This window comes from Talpa occidentalis, unplaced genomic scaffold (assembly GCF_014898055.3).
Source record: "Talpa occidentalis isolate TD23 unplaced genomic scaffold, MPIMG_talOcc4v2.1, whole genome shotgun sequence".
NCBI lineage: Eukaryota > Metazoa > Chordata > Mammalia > Eulipotyphla > Talpidae > Talpa > Talpa occidentalis.
Genome location: NW_026555331.1, coordinates 140,090,683 through 140,103,167, shown reverse-complemented (window position 1 = coordinate 140,103,167; position 12,485 = coordinate 140,090,683). Strand labels below are relative to the sequence as shown.

Below are 12,485 nucleotides of genomic sequence, written 5' to 3'. Positions count from 1 at the left end.
GCTCCTTCTAGAATGGGACTGAGAGATGTGTCTGTTTGCTGGTGCTGTGGTTTCCTGGCCAGAAGCTGCCCCTCTCTGTCTCCTGGAGGGAACCCCTCTGAGGAACCCTCCCTGTCGCTCCCCCACTGGGCCGCTGCGGCCTGCTCTCCCGGGGGCTCTCCCCAGGCACCTCTTCCCACTGTCCTGAGGGCCCTGGGTCTCTTCAGCTCAGGGCATGACTCAAGTCTGAGCTCCAGAGGCGCCGGGGGTGGGTGTGAGGAGTGCATGCAGTCGAGGTATGAGGCTGCTCTCCTGAAATTACATCGCTTTGTAAACGAATGCAACACCAGGAAATTTTGATTTAGGAAAAAGAACAAGTAAAGAAAATGAGAGGTTTAATGTGCCTGACTCACCTTTCCTAATAGTCTGGCTCTGTATTGCCTGGTCCAGGTATTACCTGACAGCCTCCCTCTCCCGAGGGGTCCGTCCTGAGTATCAGGGGCCGCCCCTGCACTTGCTCATCCACTCTGTGTGTGTGCTGGGGGGGGGGGGGGGTCAGCCCGGGCGTGGGAGAGTGTGCCAGTCCCTGGGGCGGAGGCTTCTGGGCAGGGAGGCAGCCCGCCCGCTGGACGGCTCACTGCTGCCCCCTACTGGTCAGTAGCCATCTTAGCAAACACCCTCAGGTATTCCAGGAACTGGAACCAAACGTGCGGTTTCTAAAGGATGGAGACTTTGAGTTTGCAGCACTTTGAATGCTGCCTGTATTTTCTGCAGTTGTTTTCTTTGGGTGCCCACGTTGCTGGAACTTTCCAGGTGAACTTTGCAAGCATATACCTTTAGACTGGAGTCTTAGGAGGGAGACTGTTCCCCTGGGGTTGGGCTTGCCCCACGTGGCAGGAATCAATCACATGGACACCAGCCCTGCCTCTCCCCAGACCCTTTTTTTGGCTAAAACTTAGCAGGTTGTATGATAGGTTGTGAGAAGCATTTTTTCTCCTTTGCTGGAAGAGGAAGGTAAAGCCCTGTTATCAGGCTGGGGAATGAGGCAGCCTCAGGAAACCCTAAGAGGAAACCCAAGGGGTGGTTTTTGGGGTCCTGAGGTGACATTACCAGGAGTGCTTTTCTCTATCCACTATCATGTCAGACAAACCCCAGCTTGGGTGCATCTGGGTGACATGGGGGCACTGGATAAAGCCTGCTCACACTTTGCTTCCTCACCTCCAGCCCCCAGTTAGAGAGAGAGAGGACTCACCTCAAGAGGTCCCCACATTCCTGGGAAGTGATGTCCTCTCCTCTCCCCTGTCAGCCTGTTCATGACGTCAGAGCCTTGGGAGGGGGCACAAGCTTCCACTTCAGGATCCATAACCTCCAGCTGAGAGCTAGCCTTGCCCTCTGAGACCTTTGACCTGAGCATTGAGGGTTGCTGAACAGGGCATCGGGGTTGGCAGGCGGCAGGTTCAGAGAGCAGTGGTGTCTTTGGGGGTGCTGGATGGTGCCTCCTCCTGCCCCTTTTAGGGAGAGAGAATAAGGGCATCAAGTCGTGATCCCTGGAGGACAGAAAGGATCACTGGGGTGAGAGGGCTTGCTCAACCATAGAGGAGATAAACAGGGCGAGGGGCCTTGGGGAGATTCACAGAAGGCAGAGACCCACCCAGGCTGGAGGGGAACAGGTTTAGGGGGTAGTGCTCTCCTGACCGTAGCGCCGAAGGGCAGCCCCACAAGCTGAGGCTGCCATCATGTCTCCTGAGGAATCACCTGTGGTCTCCCCACAGCAGGCTGGGAGCCCTCCAGATGACAAACTGGTCACACTTCTATGCCGAGCTGCAAAAGCCACCTTCAACCCAGCTCAGGATCAGTGCCACATACAGCTGGCGCCTATTCTAGAAAACCAGGGATTGGCAATCAAAGAAATCACTATCGAGAGTAAGTTGAGGGTAGAAGGGGCTGAAGTTCCTTTGTGGGGTGGGAACGAGTTGGAGGGGGAGGCGACAATTCAGGAGCATGAGGATGGCTCATTATCGGAACCCCCTTAGCTTCCTAAGCAGTTTCAACTCTTCCTTCTCCCCACCGAGCCACCCAGGAGAGACACCCTCAGGAGACGGGGCTACAGCGTGTCCTCCTCTTGGGGCCCAATCCTCATCCCCCACGATCCACTCTGAGCTCAACCACTGAAGCAGCATCTCTCCCTCCCCTCCCCGCAGCAAAGCTCCTCCCGCAGGATGTATATGAGTTGCTGAAACCCAAGTGGGATGATCTCAAAGAGGTAAGTGGGCTCATCCCCGGAGCTGGGAGAGAGCAGGTCAGGGCCTGGCGCAGGGATGTGCACAGTTGCTTTGCTCCATGTCTCTCACTGTAGAGGAAGCATCTAGAAGACGGGAGGGTAAGAGAGAGGACGGTGGGTAGTGGAATGTGCCCCAACGAACACCCAGCAGATGGGTTCACAGTGAAAGGGCATTGAGGGAGAGGGTGACTCATAGCTGCTTCTGCCACCTAACTTTCTCCATCTTGGGCAGGCGGGAGTCAATAACATGCAGCTTGGGGACCAGGGGCCACCAGAAGAGACGGAGGACCGGTTCAGCATGCCCCTTATCATCACCATCGTGTGCATGGCGTCCTTCCTGCTCCTGGTGGCCGCTCTCTATGGCTGCTGCCACCAGCGCCTCTCCCAGCGGAAGGACCAGGTGAGGATTCACTTCCTTAGCCAGGGATGTACCTCCAGTTCACCAAATGACTGTCTCCCCATTATTCCCACATTAGAGGAAAGTGAGTGGGCCGTGGACATCCCTATAGGAGATGGACGCTTCCCTGGGAAATGACAGCAGCAGCACTGTAGAAGGGAAGAACGCAGGGTTTTGGTGTCAGAAGGATTTGGCTTAAGCCCTAGCTCCGCCTCCTATTACCTGTGCGAACTTGAGCAAGTTAATCAATCTTCGCGCTTCAGTTTTCTCATCTTCATAGTGGGGGTAGTATCTGCAGAGGTGTTCTGGGGATCCCTAAAGATGAATGGACCTGGACATCCCTGTCTGGCCAAATGCTCTTCACCCCCTTACTAGAATTCCCATCATTCCCATCCCAGCCACACCCATGGTTCTCAAAGCTGGAGGCACATTATGGGCAGTTTTAAAGAAATCCGTGCCTGGCTTCCTCACACAACAATTGAAACAGGATCTGTGGATCAGTCTACAGTTGACCTTGAACAACATGAGCTTGAACTGCTCAGGACCACTTGTGTAGGCGTATTTTTTTCTATCCATGGGTTCTGCATCGCAGAATCAATCATCCTTGGGTATCACTTGGTTGAATCTGAGGATGAAGAACATGAGGGTAAGGAGAGTCAACTATAAATTACACTCAGGTTTTTGACTGCGGGGTAAGGGGGGCCATAACCCACCTATGTGATCCAAGGGTCAACTGGGTTTGTTAAAAGCTTTCTATGTGACTCTACTGTGCAACCAGGTTGTATCTCTGATAAAGATGGAGAGAGAGCGCCATCATCTATGGCCCTTATCCGCCACACAGACGGCTGTAGATTCAGCCATCTTGCTCAGCCACCAGGTGGGTTGAAAGTCACTTTCTTACAGTCCTTCCCAATTCATTATAATGAGGGAAGGCAGATAACTGGAGAGTTAGGGTTGAGGAAGAAACAGAGGAAAGATTGGAGGACTCTGGAGAACAAAGTCCATCTCCACTGACCTCACAGGTTTGCCACCAGGGCACAAGTGAGTTGAGCTAGGGATGTTAGGATGCTGGACAAGTCCTGGTCTCAACTAACGCTGAGGCAGGCCAGTGGCCAGAATGGCCTCCAGAGGCACTTAATGCTCATAGTCAAATTGGCGCTGCTGGATTGTAGGGGTACAAAACTGACTCATTCTTCTTGGGTCATCTTGCCCCCTCCAGCAACGACTGACAGAGGAGCTGCAGACAGTGGAGAATGGTTACCATGACAATCCCACGCTGGAAGTGATGGAGACCTCATCAGAGATGCAAGAAAAAAAGGTGGTCAACCTTAATGGGGAGCTGGGGGACAGCTGGATCGTCCCTCTGGACAACCTGATTAAGGATGACCTTGATGAGGAGGAAGATACACACCTCTAACCAGGTCGGCTGGCGGCCTGACAGCGCCACAGAGCTCCAGACTGAACCACCTCAAGTGCCATTCGGACATGGGAGGAAAATCCTTTCCATTTGAGGGGAACACTGGGAGGGAGAGACTTGGAGGGCTCCCTCCTCCCAAACCCCAGAAGGCCTTAATTTTTCCCTTTTCAAGCTGAACAAATCACATTCTGTCTAGATTCCTCTTGTAAAATATCCCATTAGTGCCTGAGCTCAGTGCTGCTGGAAGATGAGGAAGAGAGCTCAAGAAGGAGCCATTTTGGGACTTGAGAGATCTTCTAGTAGAATCCCTTCAGTTCACAGATGAAATGACTGAAGCCTAAATAGGGTGAGGTCGAGATCATGTGGCAACTTCGCGAAAGAGTCAAGATGAAAACAGGCTCCTTCCATCAGTCCAGGGCTCATTTCCACCACACGCACGGCTGTAAGCAGCCATTCCTCCCCCAGTGCTGCCTGGGCAGGGGTGGAGCTGCCCATCCAGGGTTAGGAAGGGGCAAGGCAGATCCTGTCTCAGTGGATCTGGTTACTTGAAAGCGTAAGTCCCAAGAGTTCTATCTCCTATCCCATCCTCATCTGCCAATGTTCCTGTTCCTGTTGTCCGTCTCCATTCCTGGCTCAGTTTTATCCCTAACTCTGCCCAGGGCCCCTGGGAGTAAGTGATGCAGCCCATTCATGACCTTGAATCCTGGATCCTGCTTCCTTGCATTTGCTTAGTGAGACGGAGACTTACCCCACAGGTTATCAGTGTGAACAAGGTGGGCTCTATCAACAGGTCAGGAGCGAAAGGAAAGCCCCTCACCCCAGGAAGGCCCTGGCCCATCACCCATCCTGAGCTGGCTCCCCAGAAGCAACTTTGGCTTCTGATTCCCTACCGGGGACTAAATTCTGCAGCAGCCACTGAAGGCAAAGAACTCCTGTTTTATTGTTCACTGCTCAGGCAATGGGGGTGAAGAGCCAGGCAAGGGACTCCCCCAAGATCCAGTGTGAAAGAGCAGTGGCTTTAGGACAGACTTTCCTGGGGCTCCAGACAGCAGAGCTAAGTCTTCACAGACAATCGATTTGAAGCAAGCAAGATGGGTGGGCTTTACTCTTTCGTGGGAAACTCAGGGACTTCTCAAGTTGCTGAGAATTTGTTCTATTTGTTTTTTACTCCAGCCCTCTACTGCCAAAAGCCAAAGCTTCACCTGTTGGGAGATTTTCAATATCTCACTGATTCCGACTCTCCTGTGCTGTAGGGCAAGAAGGTCTAGAACATGTCTTGCATTGGAAGGGACAGCCTGGGGGTGGGAGGGGGGCCTGGCTGTCCCCAGAGACCTCTCATTGTTCTGGCATGGAGCTTGTCCTCTTCTCTACTAGATTCTAGGGGGCTGCCCAGTTCTGCAGACTCTGCTAGCATCTCAGGGAAACAAAATGCCATCTATGCCTCCCAGTAGAGGGGCTTTGAGAGAGCTCAGCTGTTAGTGGCCACACTGAAGGCACCTGAGGACTGGGTATGGTAAGGCTTAATGTGGTATCTTGAGAAGAGGGAATCCCATGTGGACTTTGGAACCATGGTGTCTTGTTCCTGGGCCACCACAATGACGAGTGGAACTGCTGGAGAGAATGAAAACTCATTTCGGGGCAAAAAGCATCACAGTGTCCTGAAGGCAGCTCGGGCTGAGATAGCGCTAGTGAAGCTGACTATCTTGGTTTGGAATAGGTCGGGTTTTTTTTGTTTTTTGTTTTTTTTTTTTTGAGGGGGAGGAACTTAGCAGGAAGATCTGTGTCCTGCCCTGGCTGCCTGATTAGCCCTGTGATATCCTAGGGGAAAAGGAAGCTGGGGATTTAATTAGGGCCTCTTTGAATTTCCCAAGAGCTAGGGAGCAACCAGGCTCACATGGATCCAAAAGTATTTGCCCTGATTGTCTAGCCTTTTGAAGTTGCACAGGATGGAGAACTGCCAGTTTGGGGAAAAATAGAGGAAATCTTGTTCTGCCGAGGAGGGATCTGTTTGCTTCCTTCCCGCCTGGTGTTTGGTTGTTCCTTCCCAGGGGGTTTCAGTCATGGCTCTGTGGGAGAGGTCAGACTGGATTACTACTCCTGGCCCCATTTTGCCAGCTCTTCAGACAGAGACAGCAAATTCACCTCTGCAAATGGATCAAAGACTGCAACTCCAAAGCTTCTTGGGGGAGAAAGGCTGACTGGCAAGGCCTAGAGAGTTAAAACTTATGCTTGGTGAAGAGGAACCACTATGGTTCTGTCCAAAGACAACCTTGAGGAGCTTCAGCCTGGTTCAGAGGTTCCTTTTGTGCACCCAGATTGTGTTGCTCCAGCCTCTTAGGACAGAGCCAGGCTCTATCCCTTGCTTTGGCTTGCTCTTGCCACTAGACATCCATGTCAGAGACCATGACCCATACGTCTATAAGGGTCATCTTCTTCCTGCATCTTTACTGGGCTTTAAATGCTGTTTGGTAATTCAGATTCCGGGGCTGAGAAGAGAGAAGTGGACCACCAGGAACTCAGCGTGACTTGCAACAAGTTGTGTCAAGCTCTTTGTTTCAGTGGCAAACTGCTGGCTTCCCTAAGTTGCGCAAAAGGCCAGAAACCATAAATTTCATGATTGGATAAGATCCAGTGGGATGCCTGCAGTCAATGAGGGGGAAGAGAAGCAGCAATGCTTAAGAAGGAGGTACAGAATATATATTATTTTTGCATCACAGACAAGAGTACGGGTTTAATCCAATCTGGACAGAGATTCTTTTTTACCCCCTCTTGATAAGGAAAGCTAGGAGAAAATTTCTTTAAACCACTTCTTGAGCTTTTATCTTTGATAATATACTGGAAAAACTTTGAAAAACAAATTCAAGCTGATACCTATATGCATATTTTTTGATACTGTAAATACAGTGGCCACATGTTAATCCACCCGCACTACTTTAAGGGAATATACTTTGGAAAAACATTTGTTAGCTAAGGGAGATGTTTTTTTCCCCCTCTGAATAAGAATGTAAATGTCTACTAAAAATCACAAAGTTTTGATTTTTCTTTAATGAAAAATGGAATATAAGACAGGCAGATGTCCGTGGACTTGCTCTGCAGATTGGACATTTGTTTTTTTCAAATAGGAACCGTGCCCTTCCCTAGCCAAGTCCCAGCCGCCTAGCAGTGAGGGCTGGAGTCATAATGTGCTGGTTGGAAAGTGACAGTCATGGAGGAGGGTAAGAGAGACTCAGTTCAACGCTTTCACAGAAAAAACCCGAAGCCTAGAAAGTGACTTAGCCCAAGTCAAAATCAAATGGTTTGGGACAGAAACAGTCTGGTGCTGTGTGCCTCAGAAGCAATCTGACTACAGACAGGAACCAGGATGTCACAAAGGGCACAAGTGCTTTCCAAGGGCTTACCCTGCAGCAAGGTTAGGGAGGGCATGAGGAAGATAAAAATAGGAATCTTACTGGTGTTCTCCACTCCCTATGAGTTATTTAGGTCTAAGACTTTATGAACAATTCTTTCTGCCAAGAAGCAGTTTTTGAGTGGGCTTTTATATATGGATCTACTAGCAGAACTAAGGATCAAAGGCAGATTGGACACAGGAAGAGGGCAGGGACCAGAGGGAAGCTGTGGCACATCTCGCATTCTCACTAGTGGATGCTCTCAGATGTGGGGTAAGCTCAGCACTGAATGACAGGAGGGGATTACTATATGTGAGTCTTTTGTTATTAGTGAATGTTCAACAGTTTGCCCAGGAGACTGGGGGAGCATGTGTCTTAGTGGACAGGGGTCTGAAGTACACTGGAATTTACTGAGAAACTTATAAAGACTATAATTATTGCCATTTTCTTACAAAAATATATTTTGGAAAATTGTATACTGTCAATTAAAGTGCTTTTGTGTACGCCGGTCCAAGCCCTAGTATTTCGCTGTGGTTGGCTTGTACTCTAAACATGCGTGAGGCTCATCACGAAGCACCCCAGGACAGCAGACACCCTCCGGTGGGGGTGGCACCCTCTGCTCTTATGTCTGCTGAATGATGTGGGTCCAGAGAGCAGAAGAGGAGGGAAGATGGAGGTGCTGAAGGTTCTCCAGATTCTCTCGGGCTGTTCCAGTGACCATAACTCAGAGGACCTCATTTCCTCCACTGTACTGTTTAATCAGTGTTTTACCCTTTTCCTTCCCTCTACTTCTGTCTCAGATGCAATTGTGAATCAGCCACCACCAAAGATCCCAAAAGGGCCGATAAATCCTGATCAGGTATGAAAACTGACACAGTGACGGAACAAATAAAAATATAAAAAATAAGGAGGTTCTATTCCATCCGTTTCTGCCCATAAAAGGACCTTTTTACTTGTCACAAGAAATCTCCGCCTTTCCCTTATCTAGAGACTAGTGAAGATGAAAGATGTTCAAGAAAGGAATCACTCAAGAGGATTCTGATTCCCTTCATGTCCTAGGGTGGTACGGATCTATACGGCTATTATCTTTACCTACTGGCAGGCGAAAGCTCTGTCATTCCCAATTTGCAGAAGGGACACTGTCAGGTAAATGCGACCACATTCAGAGTTGCTACACTCTCTTCTGTTGAACGGTGTGCCTCCAGCCCGGCCAAGGGCCTGGCATCTAACAGTTGACAAAAACATTTTTATATACCTGAGAAACTGCAAAAACACATATCTGAGAAATTGTAGCACCTCTACCATTAGGGAAAGTTACCAACAGAGATAAAGAGCTCTCTTTAAGGAGGGGTAGTCTAGGCCTCAAGTCTACAACTTTTCTCTCCACAATCCTACATTCTTTTCCTAATTATGCTTGCGTTCCAGTAACAAAACACCTTTCTAGAATACATTACCCTTACAATACGTTCTCCTTTTATATGGGAGTTCTGAAAGGCAATTAACACCCTGAAGGGTGCACTAGAGTTGGCCCAGGGGTATTTTGAGGTTAACTTCAACAGTGTGCCAAGAAAGGAGTACAAGTACCAGGAACTTGGGCAGGCCCTTGGCCATGCTGGACGCACACTGTTCTAAGAAGAGAATGACTCATAGTTTATCAGTGGCCACAAATTAGACCCATTCTCTTCCTGAATAGGTCATTCACCCTGCTCCCTGCCCTGCCAACCAAAAGGCCCTCTCAGTTGTCATTTTTAATTTGTTATGCCTGTTTGTCACTAACCACCCCCCATCTTAGAAGCTCCCTCCCAAACTGTGTATTTCTTCTGTACCCTAATGGTGGAAAAGGTCAACACTGAAAAGGACTGTCTACGATAATTAATACTAACGATAATACTGAGCTAATATTTTTCAAAGACCTTGGCATTTTATAGATATAAAAAACCATCAAGGAGATCATAGCAAACAAGATCTGCTGCCAACATTCACAAAAAGAAAAAAAAAAAAAAAGCAGAGAAGTTGAGACTGTGCCCTGTGTTACACAGAAGTCACTGGGTGGACCTGGAAATAGACCTAGGATTCCTGACTCTTGCCCCCGGTTACCCATCCTACGGCCCCAGCTGAGAGGGAGCTAGCAGTACAGTGCGTGCTAAGACACTGCCAAGTGTCCTCATCTCCCCTCTCTGGGTTTGTCATCAAAACTCTCTAGCACAGCAGTGGACAGGCCACCTCTATCTGTAGCCTTTCTTCCCTGTCATATCTCTGGAAAGAATGAAAATCAAAAGCCCAGGGGGAGGAAGGTCCCCAGTGGACACTAGAGAAGCTGAGTAAGAAGACAGTCCCGAGCATTGTTGCCCCACCTGCCCCGTACCATCAAGAATCCACTCTGCTTTTCCTCTTCTTCCAGGATAGGTAATAGGCAGAGAAAAGTGGCATAATATGTGGTGACAGAGTAAGGGCAAACATAACCACCTACTGGTTAAGCCTATGCCAGGACCGACACAGGCTTCCGAATAGCCATTGGTTAGTCTTTCGGCTGGTCGTCAGAATCTGAAGGGTTAGTGGTAAAGAATGTTGCCTTCATTTAATGGGAAAATACCTTTTGTCAATGTCTATGAATTATGAGGTTATGTCTTATAAGTATTTGAGTGTGAGTGCATATGGCCATTTTCCTGTTGGATGCTGGAATATCGTTTCGGGCAAGTGGAAGCTCCTAAGGCAGTACTTTCAATCCCTGTAGGGCTCTACACTCACACTTCATGCGGCAGCTGGCATCTCAACTGTATTCAATAAAGAAGGCTTTTTATTGTCCCACCAGAACACAAATAATACCAAAGGAGATGAGATAGTGTCCCACATTTCTTTTGGGTTAATTCTCTGGAGGAATAACCAAGAAAAGACCAATTCCTTACCTTATCATTGCATATTTGAAAACAATTTTTACTTACGAGCCATGCTCACAGCACACACTGCAAATGAAAGCTCCACGGTGAGATGATTGCTTGTATATTGAGAAAATACAATCCCTGTTAAAATCAACTGACAACTAAGCATTGGTGGATCACAGAGTCAAGAAAACGCACAGCACATTAGAAGATGGAAAGGGTCGAAAGGAAATCTTGTCATCGAACATCTATCTGGAGAGTTCACACAATGCAACCCTAACAACACACTATTTTCACTTGGCCTATTTGTGCGTTTTTTTCTCCCCAGGTTCAACCCATAAAGTTTCTATTCCCATCATTAGGGACACAGACTCAGATTATTTCCAACCTTTGCAACACCTCTAAGGTTCTTTCTCTATACTATTTTTTTTCCTACAACTAATTTTCTATTTCAGTTCAGTTCTTCTAGTTCCCAGTCTTCATAAATATGTCCTTAAAACCTGGGAACACAAGCCCAAATTTTACAAAACATAAAATAGAACTCGTCTTTAGCAGTAGGTCAAACAAACAAAACCCTAACAAAACTGAAATGTATGCTAGTGTTCTTTAAAAATGGAAACTTCTGGGGCCTCCCTGGTGGAGCAGGGGTTAAAGGCAGTGCTATCAAACATTCAGCCACTGCAGCATGAGTTCGATTCCTGGCCAGGGAGCTGTCATCAAGCAGACCTCTCCTGTCTTGCCAGCTGCTGTGTCTTGCCCTCAGCAGTGTGTTTCAGTGGATCCACCTGTTCTGTTCCCCACTCTGTCTCCGTGAATCCTCTCACCCCCTGCACCTCTGGCCTAAACCCCAGTTCTTGTATGCATAAATAAATAAATCTTTAAAAAAATGGAAACTTCCCCCACAAACTTTGTGAGATCCACCAGACCTTTGTATTTCAGCATTGCTTCAAGGAAAAAGTCGACAGACACTTCTATAATAGATATCCTTTTCCATCTTTGGAATCCTGAAGAAAACTCACCTGTCTGATATAGTAACTGCAAAGTACATAAATATTTTAAAAGCTGACTTTAAGAATTGATTTAGAAAACACAACAGGCATTTTGTAGTGTCCATATATAACTTTTTATTAAGAAAATGAACAAAATACATTCTTTCTCCATATGTACATTACATACAACATAATTCTACAATTGCAACTGTTCAGCAGATCACTCATTGATTTATTCACAAAGCAGTGTTAACACATTCACCAAACCTGGGATCAGAAAATTACTTGCACAAAACAAAACACCCAACCTCAAAAGTCCATACAGATTGGGCAAAAGCAAGATAAACCAGAGAGGATGGTGAGGGGAATGGGCAAGATTACAGAAGATACCCAACGCAGCCCAACAGCGACTTATACATAATAACAAAGCTAGAAGAAATTTGACACCCCAAAAGCACTTCTGTTTATAAGCTCCAACTGGCTCCTGCCATCTATTCCAGAGTTCCCTGATTTCCATTCACAATTTAGGTACTTTAGGGTACAGTCTTAATCCCATTTTGCCACAGAAGAGGACAGTGAAGGAGAAGAGTAGAGCCCTACAAGCCCTAAGAGGTTGTAGTTTTCTCCTTCACACACTAAAAAAGAGCCTACATGAAATACAAAACTTCTTGAGGCACAAAACTTCTAAATCTTAGCTGATGAGCAGAGGAAATACATTTTTTTGGAGCGACATTTGCTTAAGCATGGTAAAGAATTCTTGTTCATGGACTCCTTATTTACATTTATGTTCATCTGTTTTGCTTTGCTTGTTTTTTCCTCTGGCCTTTGAAAAGTACCTCATCCTTTCTGGGTGTGGTTTAATTGTAACATTAAAAAATCCTTTAAACAAAATGGTTCATAGTATGAATTTGCTCCAACTATCTATACTAACGGAATTATTTTCAGACTATCTAGAAAAGAATAGCACTTAAAGGAATATAAGAGTAGGGATTGCGGGAATGGCTGTCTTTCTCCCCTGCCCCCAAGCTTTTACTACGCTGAGTAACAGGGAAGTCTGGAAAGTTAAGTCTTATCAGTTAATAGTGGTTTTCCTTTACACTTAACTAATTTCCTACTATAATAAGCATTTATTTTTATAATCATGAAAATTTATAAAT

At 47.3% G+C, this 12,485-nt stretch overlaps 1 protein-coding gene across 2 annotated transcripts in view; it reads left to right on the top strand.

Moving 5' to 3' along the window:
- Positions 1–12,178, top strand: part of PODXL (podocalyxin like) — a 52,167-nt gene extending 39,989 nt beyond the window's left edge. The window contains exons 5-8 of one of the 2 annotated variants that reach the window (XM_037513348.2): positions 1,755–1,902; positions 2,181–2,242; positions 2,493–2,660; positions 3,877–12,178. In XM_037513348.2, the coding sequence (XP_037369245.1) occupies positions 1,755–1,902; positions 2,181–2,242; positions 2,493–2,660; positions 3,877–4,074 (576 nt within the window). In that variant the 3' untranslated portion in view covers positions 4,075–12,178. Of the gene's footprint in view, positions 1–1,751; positions 1,903–2,180; positions 2,243–2,492; positions 2,661–3,876 lie in introns of both variants that reach the window. The other variant, XM_037513339.2, reaches the window with a different exon arrangement.
- The last annotated feature ends 307 nt before the right edge of the window (positions 12,179–12,485 follow it).